We start from the raw sequence: 23,487 nt of genomic DNA on the forward strand, positions 1-23,487 counted from the left end.
GAAAGAGCCGTGAAGAGGAACAGTAGATAAGTGCACCGCAGAAGGTACGTTTTAAGGTTATGGGGATGGCGGGGGGATAGCGGGCACGGGCGATGTACATGATTATTTCATGACAGGCATTTTGAATTAGTGATTTTCGGATTCTAAATTTTCATCAACAAAATAATCACGTACGTACAATTAAGGAGAACAAACATTGGACATTTTTAAGTGCAGGTAGAAAGTGCAGCCAGCTGTGCTCGGGATCTGGGAACGATGGGTGAAGTGCTAGAGTGGCAGACGAAGTGAGGGACAGAGACAGGTTAGAGGTGAGGGAACAATGTTAGCTAGCATGCAGATGAGAGTTAGGTTAAGAGGGTAACTCAGAGGCGAGGAGGTAGGCTTTTAGTTTGGCTTTGAACAAATCCGTGTGGACTGTTTCTTGGATGTCCAGAGGAAGAGAAATTCATGCAAGTGGAGCAAGAAGAGAGAAAGAGCAGAGGTGAGAGAAAGCACAAGGAGGGCGACATGCCACAAGGGTTGTCAAGGAAGCAAAGCAGACATTACAAGAAGGCTTGGAGAGTTGGATAGAGGAGGATAGGTACAGTGGTGCCTTACAGTGAATAGATTTGTTAAAGGGGACGTTCACTCATAAATGTTATTGGCCCAATCGATCGGCATTTGTATTTTTAAGCATACTGTAATCAATCTTAAATATATATCCTGTGCATCCTACCTTCGTTTTCCTCACATTTACACATGTGAAAACAATGGGTTGGGCGCCGCATCTTGTGCTAATGTTATCTGTTGATACATCACCCTAAATTCAAGTGCCCTCGCGGCAAGAATATAGATCGCCCGCCCCTCAAACTGACATTGCAAGGCACTTACGTCCCTTTTCACAACACCAATGCACGTCTCGTGTCAACGTCCTCTGTGTACGAGCTATTGATGTATCTCCATGGAAATGCCAAGTTGCCTCTTTCCTCGACAAGTATAAACAAACCCTTTTCGATCACGCAACATTGGAGTTTCTTTTTCCTTCGTGTGAGTGTACTTAATTTCGAGCATCTGTGACTTGTTTCTGCTCTGTTTGACGCCCCGCAGATACTTTCACTATCTGAACTGATCATACTCAGTAGTTGCTTTTTAGTTAAACATTTCTCATATTATGTACAAATGTCTTTTTTTTATTATTTTTTTATTTTTATTTATAGTTACAAAGTAACGTTTACAAAAAATAATCTTTAGATTCCAACCATAACAATACAAACATGAATGTAATATAAACATTTCATTACATTTTTAGTTACAACATACAAAAAACAGTACTAACAAATGATTTCCAACATGATTACTTAAGAACAATATAAAGACATATTTAAAAAAAAAACTAAAATGATGTAATTCATCATGATAATAAAATCATTTTAGAAAGTATAAAAAGATACTTAAATTCCTATGAGTAATGATATTTCTCTATAACTCAATTAAGCTTGTTGGATCAAATTTTTCCCTAAGACCTGGGTTCCCAGAGAGCTAATGCGGGACTATATTCTTGTTGGTTACAGCAGATTTCGTGATGTTCTCACCTCACAACACACTTTCAAGAACCTTATGACCGCAATCTGTAGGGACACCCTCTCCCCATATAACATATCGCACCACAGGAGTTCCAGATCAACTCGCTCCGTGTTGGGCACAAACTTTCTAAAGTACCCAATACGCTCTTGTCTGAGCCCATCACATGTCGTCAACCAGTGGCACAATGATTCCACGTTATCTTTTTCTTTACAAAACTTACAAACAGAATATCCCTTGGGATTGCCATTCCTGATGTCCAAGATTTCCCCTGTTTCTAACACATTAAATCTAAACCTCACATAGGTCTGCCTCCAGTCTCTATTCGGAAATTGAAGTAGGTATGGAGCAGGTTCGCCCATCTTTTTATGGATATTTACGATTTGATAATAGAGTTTGGTCTTCTGAATCTCATCCACAGTATGATTCCAGTCTGCATGTAGTAATAGTAATTTTACTTTCATAGGATTATTGATTAAGAGGTCTCTTGAGACTCCCAGGTTATCAAGTACGGTGTTAGCTTCCTCCATCAAATCCTTCAGATAGTTTGAGGAGGGAACACCTTTCTTGATGTCCCTTCCCAGAATGTTGTAAAGTGTACCTTCGTGGCTCGTCATCAATTTACGGTATAAGCATAGTCTTCTCCATTCAAGAACACTCTTTAAGGAGTGAAGACCTAGCTCATACCTAATTGCCCCTATAGGGATACATTTAGGAAGACAGCTTACCATGGATCTAATTATCTTGGATTCATATTTTACGTCCTCATATCTACACCAAGACGGTATCAGCTCCAGTCCATAGCAGAACTGTGCTACAATTTTATTGTTGTATAGCCGAATGACGGGTAAAAGGGAAAATTTGCCATATTTCAAATCAATTTTGCGGAGTTGAACAATCATGTTTCTAGTTTTCATCTCCAAGTAATCCCTTAAATTTGCTTTATTTTTTGTTTCCAAATATAGGATACCCAAGGTATTTGAAGGAGGAGCATCTTGACAGCTTTTCGTTGTTTAAAAACCACGAGGAATGTTTGGAATTTTTCTTGTTGGAAAGACATATTATTACCGTCTTGGTGAAGTTGATTATGAGGGCGTTTTGGTGCGTATATTTATAGAAAGCTGATAGAAGTCGCTGGAGGCCAATCGGAGTATGGTCATATAAGGTAACATCGTCGGCATATGCCGTCCACATTAGCTTACAGCCTTCAATTTTGGGTGAGAAAACGTTAAGATTTACAAAATTGTTACCCAGGTCCGAAAAATACAGATTGAATAGGGTAGGGGCATATAAGCACCCTTGCCTAAGGCCGTTTGTGACCTGAATCTCCTGGGTTAGGGTTCCCTCAGCGCTGAGTCGTTCTTTCAGTTTAGTATTCTCGTGCATGTAATAGAGAATAGATAACAACGAAGGGGGCATTCCCAAATGGTCCAATTTGGCCCACAAAATTGACCTGTCTACGAGGTTGAATGCAGCAGTCAGGTCGATAGATGCGACATAAATGGGAGTATTGCCAGGAGTCCATGCAGTGTTTTGTAAGATGTTAATTATTAGGCCTCCTGCATCAGTTCCTACGTTTTTCCTGAAACCGAATTGGAAAGGTGAAAGGATTTTAAATTTATCAATCCACGTCTGAATGTGTTCAAGTACAATTCCTGCAAAGATTTTCGAAGCGACATCTAAAAGAGCTATGGGCCTATTGCTAGCTGGAGCAGTCATGTCCCCTTTTTTATAAATGGGCACGATATAAGCCATTTTCCAACTGATTGGAGGTGTCCTCGTAAGTAAAACATCTTTAAATAAAAGAAATAACATTTTGTCCCATAATGTAGGGTTGTCCTTCATGACATTATTACTAAGCCGGTTGGGCCCCGGGGCCCTGGAGGATGAGCATCTAATGATTCGATTTTCAACTTCTTTAACGTCAAATGTGATGTTCCATGGGGTATCTACAATGTATGATGGAGGATTCCAACTTGCAAATTGGGGTGGAATATAGTGCTCCAAAATGTCCTTTCCATTTCTCTGCACTTACACAGGTAGTTAATGCTTTGTTCTGTATGTATCCAGGCTTATTGATTAATGTCCAGAACCTGCGGGAGTTCACTTCCTTCAGTGATGTCAGCATCTCTGTAGCATCCTCCTGGTATAATTGATCACGCAAGCATCTAGCTTTTGTTTTCCAGTTATTTTTTACACGGTTTAGGTCCCTCCCGTCAATCTTTACTAGGCCTTGTTTATGTCGGCTTAGTAAACCGCATATTTCGCGATTTCGTTTTTTTTTTTAAGACGCTGCATCTCTTCCGAGAAAACATGTTTGTGAGGCTCTTGTCGCCTCACAACTGTTTTATTATTTTTTTCCCCAAGTTTTAGATGGATTGCGGAAGAGACGTACCCCGCAAAGGAGTTCTGGGTATACAACAATTTTTTGTGACAGAATATGGAACTGTCAAAATCCTCCTGAAAGTATCTATTTATTTTGGTTATATTAGATTTGTGCCACACAACTCTATTATGTTGGGCGTTAAGGAGTACCGGTACATCATAAATAAGGTCCTCACCCACGCTTTCCAACATCGCAATTGAGACTGTTAACATCTTGTGATCACTTTCCATAGAGTCAATCAGAGAGAATCTATCAATAAGTGCCAATGTTTTTGTACAGACGAAAATATAATCTACAGTGGATTTCCACTTCCCGCTTGACCATGTTGTAGTATCTCCTAATCCCTCCATTAAATCATTTGCACATCTCATCCCCCAGCATCCAAGAAACTGGGCCCATAGGTTCCCTTGAGCAAGTTTTCTCGAGTCCCACCCTTTATTTTTGGACAGGCTCCCGAGTTCCCTACCACCTTCCTTTTCAATGCAGATTTCTGAATTGAAATCTCCACATAGGATGTAATAGAGCTCATTGTTCAATTCAAGGCATTCATCGATAGTAAAGCCAATCGACTCAATAGAAGACATTAGGTCCCTTCCTGGTTGCCAGTATACGTTGATAATTAGTAAATGCTTCCCGGCGCCCTTCCCATCCACCTTTACAAGTACCCCTATGCAGCCACTATTTATTCGAAAATTCTTTATGATGTTAAGATTAACATTGTTCTTAATGGCAATTAGTAGGCCACCCGCAGGTCTACCTAATGATTGTTTTAGGGCTAATTCTTGAAAGGTGGTATAGCCATCTAAGGATATGACATTTACTGCCCATGTTTCCTGGATGGCTAATATGGAGTGGTTGAGCAAATCCGAGCAAACCTTACTTGAGTTTAGTAGGGGGCGAGATCCTCTTGAGTACCATGACAACAATTCCAGCCTAGCAATGCTTTAGTTGGAATTTTTCAATGCCTGTATCTTTCCCAAGGATTCCTTTAGAGACTCTGCCAGCATTTTGAGTTCTGCCACTTCATTTAGGACTTTCCCAGGAAGAGTGTTATACCCCTCTATATTGTTCTCATATGGCCTTAAGGGATGTCCCATTTTTTCCCAGCCCCATGAGGTTCTATACCTTTTCTGAAATCCACTATATCGTACCCGAATCATTGTAGGGCTGCCCCTTCTACCATCACAAGTTCATAAGTTGTCCTTGAGTAGAAAACGATTCTCACACAATCGTATCTTGCGGGGTGGATAAAATCAACGAGCTTGATGTCCGCTGATGTTATTAGGGAGAGGCGTGGAATTTCATTGAACAGGGAGAGAATTCTCCCTCGATGTAATGATGGCGGCCCTCCTACTGTAAGGACAAAGTTCAGCATTACGCTAGGATCTTCCATGAACTTTGGTTCCCTCCAGTGTCTATTATCTTCGGGCCAAACCCCTTAAGACATAATATTAGGTTCTTCCCACTTTATTTGTTTATCAGATTCCCATTATTCCCTTCCCCCCCTCGGGTTATAGGCGGGATGGCGGGCTCATTATTAGGGTCTCTTATTCTTTCCCTGTCTTTGTCCTAATTCCACAAGTCAAATTTTTCTCTGATTTTGTCTTCAAATTCCTTATCTCCAAAACCCAGGATACCGCCCCCCTCACCAATGTTAACCGGCTTGCGAACAGTCACAGGCGTCCTTACTGGCTCCACTTCCTGATTTGTTACAATATCAATCGCCTTTGTCCGATTTTCCATTTCAGGAGCCTTTTCTTCCTGGGGGGTTTGAGATTTGATTACTTCTGTATCCATGGCAGAAATTACCCTCCCCTGTTTATTTACCTCATGCTCGCTGTCCAACTGCGGCATCAGGATCAATAAAGAAGTGTCAGGTTTGGGTGGATGTTGTAGGAGTTTAAGGAGAGCTTCCTGGACCAGGTTTTTTATGTCCTCACTAGAGACCAGGTAATGCACCTTTACATTTGTTTCCCTCTCATCACTTACTCTTGATTCTTCACCCCCCTCTTTCAAATCAGTAGTACAGGGAGTCTCTGTCTCCTTGCTCAAGGAGGCTTTGTCTATTTTTCCATTTACACTCAGGGTACTTTCTTTATTTTTAGTAGTAAAGAATTGTTGGATGCTTCGCTTATCTTTAATTGCTTCACTTTTAATCAAGTTTGATGTTTTTGGTTCAATTTTGTTGTTTTTACATGGTTCATTTTTTTGATTTTGTTTTGGGGAATTTGGAATAGTACCTTTATGATTCATGGCCTCTGACTCAGGGGGTCTACCACTACCGATTTCGACTGGTTATCCTCCATCCCCTTTACAGGCGTGCCTAAGGCTACCTTTACCTCGAGGGCCAACTTGCTTTCCTCATTTAATTGAGTAAAATCAAAGATTCCCATTTCCCCTGAGAAGGCACAGATGTCTTTGATGTTTGCAGTAGAGTTTTTTATTTTTGTAGCCGGTTGGTTTTGTGTTTTCTTGATTTTCATTTCTTTAGCAACAGCCTCGCTCTTTGCCCTTCTTTTAAGTGCCCTTGCTCTCATTTTTTTTTCTCTATGGGATATAACATGCACATAAGGGGGGTCTGTCTCCGGGTTTAGATCTTTGTTCTGGGAATGATTTAGGTAATTATTTATGACTGCCTCCTCCTCCATTACTTTCAGTAATGTGGAAGGGCTATCAGGTTTGTTCCCAATGCTTGTATCAAGAGTGTTTATGTCTGGATTTCCATTAGGTTGCGGGATGTTAACCCTGGAGGCTTCCACCAGTTTGATTTTTTCAGAGTTAATTAATATGAGTCTCAACAATTCCTGTATTTCTCCAGCCTTGTTTTCTAGCGAAGGGTGGATTTCCCCAAAACCAGAGGCAGTTTTATTCAAATCTAAGATTCCGCTAAGCGGTTTGCAATTTAGCCCGGGCTTTGTGGAGTTACACATTTCCTCATTCATGCCATTTGTTACTATCTCTTCTGTTTGAGACCCAACTTCATTTTTCAGCATTTGTTCTTTTGGACATTGTGGTGTAGAGTAGATGCTTTGGGCATGTACAAATCCCTCCAATCTACTAAGTTTTTCGGAGCACTCAGACAACATATGTCTCATTTCTTGAATGTCCCCATGGGTTCTTTCATGCCCTTTATCCAAGAGGTTCACAATAAGTAAGGACAGCAAATGATTCTATTTTTGATTCATACTCCTCCACCGAGGGTTCTTTTTCCAACTCATTGGGTGACGGTTCCCTAAAGTCATGTTTTTGCGGGATGACAGGTATGGTAGGGCTTGAACATGAATGGGATCCTGCACAGGGTGCTCCCAAGTTAATAGGACTAAACATACCACTTGCTCCCTTCAGTGGATGCACCTCTGGGCACACTTTCTCCTCCGGTCTGTCCATCGGGGGTTTGTGAAGGTGAACAAATGTCTTTGCCAAACCATATTTAAATTCTACTTTTATAATGCTTATTTTTTATTATTTTTTACATGTGTGCATGCGAAATTTCATAGTTTATGCCTACTGTTCATGTCTTTGCACTATGGGTTTTTGTAACATGGCAGTGTGTTCTCCTTCTTTAAGAGTAGTTCTTGTATCCAAACAAGCGTATTCTTATTTTTCTGACTTTTGATTTTGTACTTATTCAATATTCAGGAACTATGGCAACAATACAGCCATACCAGTATCAGCCCAATTCAGAGGAGGAATTAATTGAAAGAGAAAGAAGCGGAAACGATGGGGAATCGGATGGGAGCCATGATGATCAATCACGGGAATCTGAACCCAGTTTCATGGAAGACGTTTCCCTCTGGTGTACCTGTGATTGTTGCAAAGTTATGTCAACCGAAGTGCAGAACTACTGCTGCAGAGAACAATCTGGATGCTTGGCCTACATCGCCGAAGAAGACACATCACTGCTATGCGTTACCGAGCTGCATGACTTCATTGTAGCCTGCCTCACAAAATCCGCATTGCGGATGATGATGGAACTTCAAGCAACAGTTTGCCCTCAAAATCAAAGTAACAAGTAGGTTTACTCTAGATCTGAAGTATGTTCGACAACTGAGACGGCCAACATTTGATGTTGTTCTCCTACATCATTGTAACTTCCATTGATCACTGACAAATGTTTTTTTCTTCTGTAAATTGAATACATTTCTCGCAGTAATATAAAACCAGAGTATTCATCACTAGATTTAACGTCTGAACAATTATGTTTCTTTCACAGTGAAATTAAAAACAATATTTCCCTAGGTCCCAAACTGTTCTTGCTTAAACTTGTAATGTATCAATACTTCAAATCACAAGTACTTTATTCTGAAAGCTACTTTTTTAACGGTAACAATGCGGTTCAAACTAAATAAGTAAAGTTTTCTGGTTCATTCTAGTAAAATATTTCTGTTTCTCTTTCACAGGTGGTACAGGCTTGTGGCCTATCATGTGTTTACATGGTGGATTCATGGAAGGCTTCGATTCCGGTTTCAACGAGTAATACCTGCCTGTGTCGTTCAAGCCATTCTCACGAAATTCCCCAGTGACAACGGACAGTAGAAGGGATTTTACACACAGTACCGCCACCACATCAAAGCAATTTGTGGTTTGTTTGTGCCATCAACATTACCAAAGTAAATAAAGAAAAGGAGTTCATTTGAATAGTTGTTTGAATTTTTCAGTAAGTCAACAACACATCCAACCGTCTAGGATGTTTATGAAAGAAGTTTGGTGGAGTTTTGCACTCGCCTCATGCCCATCCATCCCCCTCCGGTATCAATGGAAGTTTGCACCTATGACTGTGCACTCCTGAGGGGGCTGGATGCATGAGGACGCTCAAGGTGCCAAACCTCATATAGACCTCAAAGGGGTCTACCGCACTGCAACCATTGTCCACATGGCTTCTCGAGACCCAGTGTCTCCAGACTCCCATTTGAAGACCCATCCCTGAAATCAACATATGTATGTATCCATTGAACATTGTTCTGGGCCTATTGCGCTCGCCTCATGCCCATCAATCCTCCTCCAGTATCAATGGCAGTTTGCACATATGACCGTGCGCTTCCGATGGGGCTGGCTGGATGGGGATGCTTAAAGTGCCAAACACCATGTACACCTCAAAGGGATCTTCTGCACTGCGACCATTGTCCACACGGCCTCCGCAGACCTGGTGTCTCCAGGCTCCCCTTTGAAGACCCCCGTACCTGCAATCAACATATGTATGTATCCCTTGAACATTGTTTCAGACCATTTGTGCTCGCCTTATGCCTATCCATCCACCTCAAGTATCAATGGGGGTTCACACCTATGACCGTGTGCTGCCGAGGGTGCGGGCTGGATGGATATGAGGATGTCAAACATTGCATCAAGGCCTACTGGGTGTCAATGAACACATCACACATTCATATGCACACCCACGTTTCTAAGCCTTTAGACACACCTTGATAGTTACCTAGGGAACATCTCTGCAATCCACAAGGAAATCGTCATCCATCTACTTGTTACCAGGCTTGCTGAATCGGCTCATCTGTTCGTCCAAGTAAGGGTTGGTCAACTATTTCGTTCTGTAGGTTAATCAATTGCTGCTCTGAAAGTTTCAATTGCTTTATACCCAATGTACACCGTATTCTCATTTTAATCTCAAAAGAGTTCGCCATTATCAAACATTTTATGTATTTTTATCTTTGGAATTAGCACATTGCATTACAGAGCATTGTATCAGAATGTAATGTTTCATAGTCCATGTTTTCAATGCATGTTTTCTTTTGATGGCTCAAAGTTTATTGAATGGACTAGTAATACGTTACAATTTGCGGTATAACATTGAGTTCTGACTAATTTGATTGCTGTGATAATTAGACAAGGTTACAGAGTTTTACATTTTTTTTCAAACAAAGCGATGTGATTGTTGATTTGCTCACAGTGATACTTTATTCATTTTAATAATTATTTATATTTTTTTAACAGATCTTACAGACATTTCAAGAATTCCTTCATGTATCGTTTTTGATTGCCCTACTGTGAGCCATGTCAAAACTCCTGGCACAGTCCTGCATGTATTCCCAAAGGATTTAGATTTAATATAAAAATGGCTTTCAAATTGCCGATTTCCATTGTCCGAGGTTGAAAGCAGAGCCAAGGATGTCTTGGATGATGTGAGGAGCAATCAAGTCCGTGTCTTCAGCATGCATTTCTTAGATGATATGTATGAAGCATCCAACTACACTAAAAAGCGTCGCCCCAGACGCCTTAGCAAATTACTTTCCAATGCAGTTCCAATTAAATCTCAGCACACGCTGGCTCTGGTAAGTAGTCAACGATGAATGTGTTATGTATGTTGGTATATAAAAAGAGTAGTCTCTATACCAAGGTTTCTCAATTACCTCTCAATCTAATGAATTACTGTGTGGAAAAGGTAACATGATGAACGGTTTTGACGTTTTGAGGAATATTTCCATTGATTTTATATTACACAAGTTGCACTTGCAACACAATGCACTGTATTTTTAAAAATGTTCACTTAAGACTACTTGGTCTATCCCCCCTTTTGCGTACTCGCTTCATTTTTTTAAATGTGTTTCTTTACGTAGAAACGACATGCATTTAGTAATGTTTTAGAGCATTTGATGTGGTCAGATTCATAATACTTTTGTGCCTTTTCAATTGGACTCTTTTCTGAATATATACATAAAACGAAGGAGCAAGGTTCATCATCGATCACTATTCAGGAGTCAACAGCAACCTCATTCACCTAGCATATAATTATTTTATAATTATCCTTTATATGCGACTGAACAATACATGCATGTGGTCTACTTTGAACTAAAGCATAATTAAGATTATGCATAATATTAGTTATTGAAACAAAGTGGGGTGCAGCAGTGTCTCTCAATATGGACCATCATCTACATCTGATGTTTTCTTTTTAATTATGTTTTTACGTCTGTATTAAAACAATTACTATGTTACAGGGGAATGCTGGAACTTCAACGGCAATCCCTTCCTCATTTGCAACTGGTCCGGAGTATGAGGTATGCTTTGTTAAAATTTGCGTTACATTGGTAGTTGTGGATCTACTTTATTTGGTTTGGAATTAACATACGTGTTTTATTTTCCAAAATATGTACAAATACTGCACCGTTTACGATGTACCTACTGCATCTAACAAAGGAACGATGAGACATGACATTTGGGTAATATGTGCCCATGATGACAAGGCAATTTTAATTCAAGTCAGGAAAAATAAATACTGTAACTGGCTATAGATACATAAGTCCTGCATAAATAGCACACATTGGTAATTAATTATACGAACACTGATGTCCCAGGACTCTAAGAAGGTTTGGAATTTAATATGTTTAATAAACCCACTGGTAACCACTTGGTCAACGGCGTCAATGAAACAACCTGGTGCACTTTTGTTAAAGACATTTTTATTTTTTAATGCCACTCATGTGTGTCAACGAACTGAATACACAGGAAACACATTTGATACATTTTGTGACAAAGTTATCAACTTGTACATCAAAGGTTGAAAGCCGCTAGGGCACCGGGGTTAAAACAGCCTGGCAAATGTTGTATTAAAGAACAATACTGAGGTATGGGCAGAAATACCTATATGCTATATTAACAAAGCAGTTAGTGCTAATAGGATCCCTGTTTTCTGGAAAGAGTTTCATCTGGTACCAGTTTATAAAAGGAAAGAGCCTATGAACCCCTCCAAGATGTTTCTGGTAAGATATTTGCTCAAATTCTCCTCAGAGAACTTACTCTCTGGACACAGCAAATGAGGTTATTTCATACTTTCCAAGTAGTATATAGGAAGGGTCATGGCACAGCTCAAAATATGATGCTACTTAGGCTCCTATATAAACAAGCCACACTAGGGATCCGAATGTTGTATGTAGCATTTATTGATTACAGAGCTCTCCTTTGGCTCCTTTAATCACCCCTTGATCTAGTGCAAGCTTGTCAAGTGAGGTATGCCCAAGCATTTTCTCAATATGATAGTGTAATTATATACTGGTACAACTGTAATGATTAAGCTGAACAGATTAAGCTGAACAAATATGGGCATATCTCGAGGAAAATCAATACTAACCGCGGACTGAAACAAGGATGTCTGCTTGCCTCATTATTATTTAATTTATAAATTACTGACCTTAATTAATGTCTGGCTAAATAGAAACATGTTTCCCCCTAATATAGGAAACACACATATTACTTTGCTGGGTTATGCTGACGACAGCATGTTGCTAGACCATGCGCCAATATATAGCTGAGAAGATACTTACATGCCTTATTGGATTACTCAGAGCAACATAACCATAATAAAGGATATGTATTTGGAAAGAAACAGAAGTGCCCATTTTCAAGCTAGTTATTTAACAAGACTACCGTAGAACGAGTCAACTCATATGTATATTTGGGTACACTTTTGGATAACGAGAAAGCCATATGGGACTTTTAAGTTTATCAAACTGCTTGTTTTATAGCCAGGCTATGTTAAGAGAGGCTGCATTCTACATAAGGATACAGAAATGTACTAGCCATCCACTCTGGATTATTAATTCTGGGAAATAAGTCTGGCTTGAAACCAGACATAGTCGTGTTGTTACATTTCTAGATACGATGAACTGCGCAATTGATTGGAACCTGAGATACAAACAACTTGTAAGTTAAATAAATATTAAAACTAGTAGGTGGGGTAACATTAACAACCGGGAATTGACCCTAACTATAACATATACACATAAATATATTAAACAATTCCGTAGTCCAAAGTTGAGAAGGTAATTTTTTAAATTACATTTTAAGCAGTTAACATGCTTGGCAGCATTAAGCCCTATACAGGGTATGCCTAAGGGAAAAAGAATATGTAGAGAGGGGCCTATAATTGAAACCAGTAGGTACTTGCTACTCCAATTTGAGATAGTCAGAACTATGAGCATTTTAAATAAACAGCTTTGTTTACTATACTTCTTTTATAGCTACGATGGGTTTTGGACACGCTGTGTTGTAGGCAACTATACGTGTTTCATTATATCATTGATCAAATTTTGGTTGATTGTTGACGTGGAAATACACAAACAAAGGAGCTATAGAATAAAGGAATTAACACTCAGGAGTACAGTTGACAAAGGATTATGAATTTGAACAGGGATAATAATTATTGAATGTTATGTTCAGTATAATATGTGTAATGTATGTGTTGAATTGAAATTTTGTTTTGATAGTTGGTGTGTAAATTAAAAAAATAATAATAATAATAATAAAGTAAAGCACTCTATTAGTACAACAAATTATTAAATATGGCGTTTAATAAAACAGGTTAAACTAATTAGATAAATGAACAATAATTGAAAACATTTTCAAATTATCATTAACAATTTAACTTGTTGGCACTGCTGACTTTATATACCTGATACATGGGTCCTTGTCAATCCAGTCTGTGACATGACATGTTGACTTTGACTTATCATCTCCGGTCTTGAAAGAGAGTTCGACGGTTTTCTCTCACGTGCCAATCGAGGAGAAGAGCTGAAACCTGTCAAACATATGTCATCAATGATTAATGAGTTTGCATTCAAGATGACATACTATGATGGAATTACTATTATGCAAAAATGATCATCCTGAGCCACTGGTAAAGTACAGAATGAGGCAACATGACCTCAAAGTGAACTGATGCATATGGGATCACTGCATTTAGCAAAAAAACAAAAGTCGAGGTTCCTCCATGTACCCATGACATGCGGTTGATGTACCATTTGACCAGATCTGAAAAGTCTTGCTTTTAATCATTCAATCAATATTTTATTCCTAAAGGATGAAGCTTCCATAAAAGTTCACAAATTAATAAAAATGAAAGAAAAATAGAGTATGTAAAAGAATAGTGTTTTTATAAAGTATGAATGCAATCAATTATTCCAAGTTTATTCAAAGCATCTCATTTACATAGTCTGCACTAAAGTGTTTTCAAAGCAAATGTGATGGACCGGTCTGTCATTTGCAGTTAATAGAGAAAGGCTGGCATGCATAAACAATGTGCACTGATTGAATATCTACACCTAATCAAATGATGACATGAGCAGAAAAAAATAAAAGGTGTCAGACATTCCATTTCACCCACTAGGATTCAGTGGATACTAATGGAAATTGGCCACACCACAGGCATGTTAGCAGTGACAGAGCCCACCTATTTGTCACAGTGTCATATCTTCCAGCCTCTACCTACTTTTTGGAAGAATGTATGCTTTTACTATACATTTGTCTACGTTTTGGAAACATGGCATGCTCTTTGCGGTAGGTTTTTTCCAATACTTTCTTTCGATTCCATGCTGTCATATCGTATTTGGGTTAAGAAACAACTCTTTATTACCCAGAACTGTAAGTTTACTTTACAATCAATAATAAAATTCAATCAAGGGATACATATATATATATTATGTCTTTGGGCTAGCACAAGTCCTATTTAAGTTTAAGGCGAAGTCTCTGGCATTTGAGAAAATTACTTTTCTCAATAACATTCGAACGCTTGCATGAACAAATCTGAAATATTACAGAGTAATATTTTGAGGCAACCACACAATGTAAGATCAGTACATTACTACTAACTACTACTTGCTACTATTTACTTTGATAACATTTTCATTTTCAACAGCTTTTAACATGGGGTTTTTCTACAGGGAAAAAGGAATTTCGGCCCAAATATCTCTGAATTGGCCTCTTCGATTTTGCATTTTTTTTGCAGGCACCTAGATTTTATCTGGTGTTGGTGCTCTCAAGATGAATTTTGAAAATCTATTCAGCCAATTTTGAAATTTTAATGTTTGAAATGCATCTCTATTTAGGGCATGTGTAGAATGAATGTGCATATTTCATCAAACTGTACACAGAGCGCATGAGTTTTACAGTACAATATTAACATCTCCTAAAAACTCACCTCAAAGATAAGTCTCAGTTGACTTTGATGTCAGTATTAAGGTGATGGAATAAATGTACACTTTTCATACAAACTGTACACGGAGCGTATGAGTTTAACCTTTCATACATTACACAATTAATATCTAAAAACACACACCAAAAGCAGGTGATAGCTGACCTTGATGTCAGTTTTAAAGTGAGGAATACATGTACACTTTTCATACATAAATGTACATTTTAGGAGGCATACAAAGCATGAGCAGAATGGAGGTACATTTTATATTAAAACCCTATACGTACATTTGCGATATTAACATTGGCTACCAATACTAGATAGCATACATTTCAAAACACTGTCTATCACCCACAAGGGCCTCTCCAAGACTGCCCCTTACCTTGTACAGAAATTCACGAAAGCCCAAGCCCTGAGACCAACAATAGCCCTTTACGCTCACCCGCTCATCACCCCAAGATTTAGACGAACTCGAACTGGGGGATACTTACCCCGCAAAAGCACAACAAACATCACACATTGTCACAGATTTCCCCCCTTCTCACCTGACTTCGATGTTTGCTGGAATTCTTGGAAGGAGTCTTCTTGTGTACGGATCGGGTTTTGTACAACCCCGAGCGAGCGTCTTCTGGTTCCTGAATGCGTTCAGCGTTCAACGTCCAGGGGTACCTGGAATCTCCGGGAAGTCCAGGAAACGAGGGAGGTCTACTCGGAGGCGGTACATGAGATCCGGGAATCAAGGCAGCATAAGGAGGAAGGAAAGGTAGAGGGGGAAATCGAGGGTCAGGGAGCCAGGAAACAAGAGATTAGATACAGCGAACTACAGAGCACACGTCTAGCCACTAGAAGCGGTAGCGTTGAGACGCGCGGGGCCGCGGGGCGTGGTCTCTTTATAGAATGTGCTACGTCTGACGTGGAGGCTGGTGGAGAGCGTTCCACGTTAGACGGCCATGTTGGAAGTACTAAGGAGTGCAAGCCCCGTTGTGTCAGGGACCAGTAAGTCCAAAAGGGACGCATTCTATGGATCATGACAGCATGCCTCCTCCGAAAACCTGTCCCACCAGGTTTGCCCGGGTGTATGAGATGATACTTTCTGAGTAATCGGGGGGTATTCGGATTTGAGAATGGTTCCCAGGTGCGTTCACTAGGAGGATATCCTTTCCACTCAACCAGGTATTGAAGTTGACCCCGTTTATACCTGGAGTCGCATATTCTCGATACTTCATATTCAAGTTGGTCGTCCACAACTACTGGGTTGGGTCTGAAGGACTTCAGGGAGGACTGGATGTAAGGTTTTAATAAAGAAGTGTGAAAAACTGGATGAATCTTCTTCCAGGAGTCTGGCAATTTGAGCCGGAAGGCCACTGGGTTTATGATTTCCTTTATGGAAAAGGGGCCATAGTACCGGGGAGCCAATTTGTTTGGTCGTAAATGTCGAGGCAGTAGTTTCGAGGACAGCCAGACCTTATCACCCACTGCATAAGAAGTTCCTGGTCTTCCCTTGGAGTCCGCATAATGCTTGGTGTTAGTTCGGGCCCTTTCTAAGTGTTATTTGGCTTCCTTATGTACGTTGATGAGAGTTTCAATCTAGGAGTCGACTGTTGGTACTGGTGTGGCTGGTCTTGACCGCCGAGTGATCAGAATTGTTGTAGGCGAATTCAGCCACAGGTATTAACAGTGACCAATCGTCCTGTACCTTGGTGGCGAAACAGCGAAGATATTGCTCCAGGGTCTGGTTCACACTGTTATAACCAGGTTTGTGATAATGAACACAACAGATACAGAAGGAATGTCTAAGGTTCACTTAAAGGATACAGGCTGGTAGTTGCAAAGGATACACTCGATGTCTTCTCCCATCTACTGTTGTCAGAGGTAGAACGTAGTGTCTCAAGAGAAACCTTCTAACTAATGTCACTCTCTGACTAGTAAAACCCACAATCAAAGAGAGCTATTAGTGAGAAGGGCAGGAGTGGACCAAGATTCACCAGGCTGTCAATAGAGAGTGGACTAATTAGAAGGCTATTGTTACAAAAGGACAGTAAGAGCCTATGTTAAATACACTAACCTGGATGTACAGCCACAGGTAAGTCCCAACAATGTCCGATGAATCCGAGGAGAAAACAACAACAAGGAAAGGGTAGTGAGGAATCTAACCTATGCGGAACGAGGGCCGCACTAGAGTCGGGTTGGTGCGCACAGGTAAGCTCCCAAAGTTCTGTGCACTTTGTAGTAGGAGGAAAAGAAAATCTTGATCCAGGAAGACAAACCCTTTACAATAGTTGAAGGTCCAGTTGAGTCCTGATCAGGAGTGAGTACAGAGACTGTCAGACTAAACTCTCCTGCAAGTAGGATGGGATTTAGCAGAGGAAGTATATCCAGAATGGAAATTGATGTCTACGGAAAATGACAAAGAATAATGAGGGTAATAGTATTGCCGAATTGGATGTATATGGAGTGGAACTCTGCCGGGTGTTGATTGCAGTCTGTGGAAATTGCTATGTCACGTAGGAACGTGGCGTGGCTCCGTCTTGGAACGAAGCAACAGGTTGAAGAGCGTTGCGTAGGAACGCGACGGGGCTCCGTATTAGAACTAGATAAAGTTAGTAGAAGGCTGCGTAAGAACGCAGAAGAAAGGAGTAGCTCTGAGACGAGATGGGAGGTTGCCTGAAACTGCATAGGATCGCGGGGAAAGGCAACCGCTTCTTGCGATGAAAAGAAGAACGTCTGCGAAGAACAGCAGAAGCAAGCTCCGGAACGCAGATACCAAAAACTATCAGAAGAGCAGCTGTAAGGCATCAGCCTCGTTAAATAATGTCACCTGACGTGCACCTGACCAACGCGATGACGCGTACGTTGGTCGTGTGATGCGAGCTCTCTCAGTAGCGTCTCCCGGCCAATTTCCACTGAGTATAGAACGGCCTGGCCGTTCTGAAGGATGAGGATGCCGGGAAATAGGAGCGTTTGGGGTAAGTAACGGACCCTGGGGTGGCAGGCATGACACACACGTTCGGTAGCCCCGTTAGTCTGTGGATGATAACCTGAAGAGAGGGCACGTTAGATTCCTAGTATACGGCATAAGTGTTTCCAGAATTGAGAGATGTATTGAGGTCCTCTGTCTGATATGATCTTGGAAGGGAGTCCATGAAGTCGGAATATGTGTTCCTGGAAGATGCCAGCGAGTTTGAAAGAAGATGGTAACTTGTACAATGGTGTAAAATGAGCCATATGGGTGAATAAATCAATGGTGACCATGATTGTCGTGTAACCTCTGGAAGGTGGTAATTCCACAATAAAGTCCGTAGCGATGAATTTCCAGGGCCTTGTCGGTAGCGTAGATTGAAGGAGGAGACCCGCCGGTCTCTTCTTATCATGCTTGTTTTGATTGCAGACTGTACAGGCTTGAATGTACAGTTGAACGTCAATTTTCATTTTTGGCCACCAAAATTGTCTTTTTATTAGACGGAGGGTGTTGGTGATGCCACAATGTCCTGAGTGAAGGGTATCGTAACAGAGGTTTATTATCCGTTGTTGTAGTTTCTGTGTGGGAATGACCAGGCCATTATCCTTGAACAGATACCCGTCCCTTGATCTAAGATTCCATCGATTCTTCCCCGTAAAGTCCTTCCAGATCTCAGAGGACTGGGTTTTCATCCGAATGTCTTCCAGGAGGCTGATTGCTTGGGCTACAAAAATTGTGTGGGGAAACATCTTCGGGTAGGACCGGTCTTCAAGAGTTTCGTAGTCGGGACGTCGGGATAAGGCGTCAGCAATTATGTTCTGTGATTCGGGGACATGATGGATGTGGAACTGGTTCTGGGCAAAGAAGAAGGCCCAACAGACTTGACGACTATTCCTACATTCCAGAGATTGTAGAATTTGAAGATTTCGATGGTCCGTATGGACCTGAACAGGATGTTTTGCTCCCAGAAGTAGATGACGCCATACTGTGAAGGCTTGACGGATGGCTAACAGCTCCTTTTCCATGACGGAATAATGAGTCTCGCTGGGAGGCAGGGTTCGTGAAAGATAAGCAATGGGATGTTCTAAATTGTATTCGAATTCCTGTTTTAGCACTGCTCCTATGGTATAGTTAGAGGCATCCGCCTCCACTAGGAAAGGTCGATTAATATCAGGTTGAGCCAGGATGGGGGCTTGTGTAAACTCTGCTTTCAATCGTTGGAATGCTTTATCTTGGGCTGATGTCCAGAGAAAGGGATTATCTTTCTTCAACAATGTAATGATCGGTTGGACTATCTCAGAAAAGGAAGGTATGAATTTCCGGTAAAAGTTGGCAAGTCCCAGGAAGGATTGAATCTGTTTCACGGTAGTGGGAACAGGCCAGGATAGTATGGATTCTACCTTTGAGTGGTCCATTCCAATTCCTTCTGGACTAAGGACAAATCCTAGATAGTTAACAGTAGAGACATGAAAAAGGCATTTCTCGGGTTTAACTAAGAGCTTGTATTCACGTAGCCGTCGTAAGACTGCCTTAACATGTTCTTCATGCCTTAGATGGTCCTTGGAGTATATCAAGATATCGTCCAGGTAAACTATGACGAAGAGGAACAGCATGTCGGAAAACACCCTGTCCATGAAACGTTAAAAGACCGCTGGGGCATTAGCGAGTCCGAAGTGCATGACCAGATATTCAAAGTGACCAAAGGGTGTTCTAAAGGCTGTTTTCCATTCGTCTCCTTCCCTAATTCGGATCAGATGGTAGCCACCCCTGAGATCCAATTTCGTGAAAACTACAGCTCCTCTCACCGCTTCCAGGATATCTGAGATCAAGGGCAAAGGGTAGCGGTCCTTGAGGGTGCATTGATTTAACCCACGATAATCAAGACAAAGCCTAAGCTCTTTAGTGTCTTTCTTGGGAACAAAAAACAACGAAGCTCCAGCTGGAGATTTGGATGGTCGTATGGTGCCATTTTCAAGGTTGGTATCCAAGTATTCTCGGAGGGTCCTCTTTTCTGGTTCGGATAAAATGAACATCCTTCCAAAAGGAATCACTGCTGAGGGTTCGGTATCAATAGCGCAGTCTTCAGATCTGTGAGGGGGTAGGGCCTGAACTATGGCAGTTGAAAACACATCAGTGTAATCTAGGAGCATGGATGATATTTGAAACCATGAATGGGCCTTGCTGGTCTGTTGGTGTGCTTTCGGAAGATGTTGACAAGGAATCCAGGAATAGACAGTGAGACATGCAATACTCTGAACCAAGAAACAAGGATCCTGCTGCCCAGTTGATGTAAGGGTTGTGCTTCTGTAACCAGGGCATACCGAGTACCATTGGGTAATGAGCTGACTTTATGATGTCAAATTTGATCACCTCTCGATGATGGTTTATCAAGAGCTGGATCTCTTTGGTCTGTAGGGTTATGGGTCCTGAGGAAAGAGGCCTTCCGTCGATAGCCTCCACAGGCTGCATGATGCCTCGAGTTTCATATGGAATGTGGTGGGTAAAGACCCAATCTTGATCTATGAATATTCCCATGGCTCCCCAATCCACCAAAGCCAAAATGGGGTAGGTCTCATTCTTGGATGGCGATAGAAAGGCCTGTAATATCACTAGATTGTTCTGTCCAGGAGAGTTCAAGGATGGAATAGATGTGGAGCAAACAAATCTCTCCCGAAGCCTTGCTCCATCTAGGATCGGGAGCTGGCATTTCCTGAACGCTGTGGAGGGGCTAGAGGACACTCTCTAACTAGATTTTTATCCGAAGCACAATCCATACATAACCCCCTGTGGATCCTTTGCATCCTTTCTTGCGTGGATATGGGTCCACGGAAAGCCCCTAGTTGCATGGGTTCTGGGTCATTTACACAGCCAGGAGTAGGGTCAGACTTCGAGGAGGTCTCTATGGGAATTTTCTGGAAGGGCAGCTTGGTTTTCTTCTTCTCTGCCTTCCTTTCCTGGATATGAAAGTCTATCTGCATAGCGAGATCCATAAGAGCCTGGAATGAACCTGGGCGAGCCACTGTGGCTAGTTCATCTTTGATGTTTTCATTTAGCCCTCTTCGAAAAAGAGTAAAGCATGCTTTTGAGGACCAATCCGCTTCTTTAGCCACTTCTTTAAAGCGTATTACAAACGTAAGCATGTCCTGGGAACCTTGTTGGAACTCAAGTAGACGTTCCTGGGCGCTATAGACCTGTTCTGGGCGGTCAAACATGGTCTTAAGAGCCTGTATAAATCCGTCGTAGTCATCCAGGAGGGCATCTCCAGAATTGACTAAAGGTGTGGCCCAGGTTAGTGCATTCCCGGAAAGGTGCAAAATTATAAAGCCGACCTTAGCCCTGGGGGTAGAAAAGTAGTAGGGCTTAAAGGTAAAGTGAACTAAACAGGAGTCAAGGAATCCACAAAGGGTTTTTGCAGACCCATCGTATTTATCAACTATGCTGCCTAGTAGTACGCTTTCCTTTGTAGCGGAATCACGGGACAAAACTAATTGTTTTAATGCGGCATTCTCCGCTTTCAGATTCTGCACCTCGGTCATTAATTCTTGCATGCCGCGCATGAGATCCTGAACGGCCGCCTCCATGTCCGTTTCGACTTCGGTCGTTAGGCGTCTCAATCTGTCACAGATTTCCCCCCTTCTCACCTGACTTTGATGTTTGCTGGAATTCTTGGAAGGAGTCTTCTTGCGTACAGATCGGGTTTTGTACAACCCCGAGCGAGCGTCTTCTGGTTCCAGCGTGCGTTCAGCGTTCAACGTCCAGGGGTACCTGGAATCTCCGGGAAGTCCAGGAAACGAGGGAGGTGTACTCGGAGGCGGTACACGAGATCCGGGAATCAAGGCAGAATAAGGAGGAAGGAAAGGTAGAGGGGGAAATCGAGGGTCCGGGAACCAGGAAACAAGAGATTAGATACAGCGAACTACAGAGCACACGTCTAGCCACTAGAAGCAGTAGCGTTAAGATGCGCGGGGCCGCGGGGGCGTGGTCTCTTTATAGAATGTGCTACGTCTGACGTGGAGGCTGGTGGAGAGCGTAACACGTTATACGGCCATGTTGGAAGTACTAAGGAGTGCAAGCCCAATTGTGTCAGGGACCAGGAAGTCCAAAAGGCACATGTTCTATGGATCATGACACACATACATGTAATGTAAGGAACCACACACATGACTAACAATGGTCAGAATCACGGCTAATAAAAGGACCACCAAACCGGCACACAGCTAACTAATAAGTGTGTGTTATTAGGAGCGGAAAGTGGAGCAAAGTGATCTTCGGTGTTGAGGAGCTGCAGTATTTTCACTACGTCTATTCCTGAAGGTGTGGCTACTGTGTCTGAGCCCTGTGCTCAAGGACTCTTATACCCCATTCCGCCGCGGAATACAGAGCAGAAAGTGGAGCAAAGTGATATTCAGTGATCTCGGGACTCGAGGAAGCCGATCGCTGAAGTCTTGTGACATTTTGAACTAATTCTTCTGCCACTTACTGCAACGTACTGCCATAAACCGCGGTCCGTCCAACCGCAGAAAACAGATTCAAGATGGATTCAGTCGTCGTCCCGGGAAATAAAAAGCTGAGTGACGACGCCGACGTTCGCTGGCTGAGAAGCTACCTTGGCCCACAAAACAGCACTTCTCCAGCGCGTGGCAGCAAGCGCCTGATTGCTACAGGCAACGCCCCCAGCGTTCAACCTGTCGCAGTGATTCTGACCTTGAGGAAACAGCCCTGTCTAGGCTCAATGACTCAGAGCGACGTGCTCCCATCTAGTCCCAGGTGAGGAAGAGGGGCGGGTGGCGCTGTATTGAATGCCAGTATTCTGGCAATTAGCCTTCCACCTAACGCTGCGATGGTTCCCTTCAGCGATATAATCCAGGTTGAGTAGTCTGTCCCTCTACCTCCCCCGGCTTGTGCCGGCAATACCAAGGAGCTGGTGCTGCGAGTGGTAACGAGGCAGAGAAAACCGGACAAGTACTCCAGTTGACGCAACCCCTAAAAGTGGGGGTCAATGTCTGCTTTGGTGGGGCTTACAGCATTGACTTGGCTGCCGACATCGATCAACGCTGGACTGACCCAGACCACGAGTTGGTCGGGTCTACACCGAGGATGTCTCTATCGTGGGACACTGTCTACTCTTCTAAAGAAAAATAACTTCAACTTCCCAGCGAATCCCCACAAAGGACTGTAGCAGTGGAAGAAACATTGGGCAATCTACCTTCCTCGGCTATCAGACCATGTCCCACGACTCAAGCCTTAATACATGTAGAAAAGGCGAGCAACCTGTCAGCTGATATTGCAGTGTTGGGCGAGTTGGAGCCTAAACCAAGATGCCAGGAGGGAGTCTTGGTTAGTGAACCACTGCCTACTGTGAACCAAAATGAGTAAAGTGACGTTTCGGCCATAGGGAATTCTGAAGGTCCAACAAAGTCCTACCCTCCGAAAGTCCTGGAAAAAAGGTCCATCAACTAAGAAGGGCAAAGAAAAACCTCATTGCTTGCCCTCAGCCGACCTTGAAAAAAAATACCAAAAGCTAAGAAGCTATCGCCAAACAAATCTGGTGAGACTCGCAAAAGGACCCTTCCTAATCCCTTGCTGTCTAGTGCCCTAATGGACTTCTTCAAAAAACAGTGCAAAAGAAAACTGGAGGCAGTCCAGGACCTTCCTGCAACCAAAGCA

At 42.1% G+C, this 23,487-nt stretch overlaps 1 protein-coding gene across 1 annotated transcript in view; it reads right to left on the reverse strand.

Moving 5' to 3' along the window:
* The window catches only part of NEK10 (NIMA related kinase 10), a 2,768,076-nt gene that overhangs the window by 801,091 nt on the left and 1,943,498 nt on the right, over nt 1-23,487 (reverse strand). The window contains exon 29 of the mRNA XM_069648774.1: nt 13,344-13,469. Within this exon, the coding sequence (XP_069504875.1) occupies nt 13,344-13,469 (126 nt within the window). The remainder of the gene's footprint in view (nt 1-13,343; nt 13,470-23,487) is intronic.

This window comes from Ambystoma mexicanum, chromosome 2q (genome assembly GCF_040938575.1).
Source record: "Ambystoma mexicanum isolate Mex_15411 chromosome 2q, UKY_AmexF1_1, whole genome shotgun sequence".
Lineage (NCBI taxonomy): Eukaryota > Metazoa > Chordata > Amphibia > Caudata > Ambystomatidae > Ambystoma > Ambystoma mexicanum.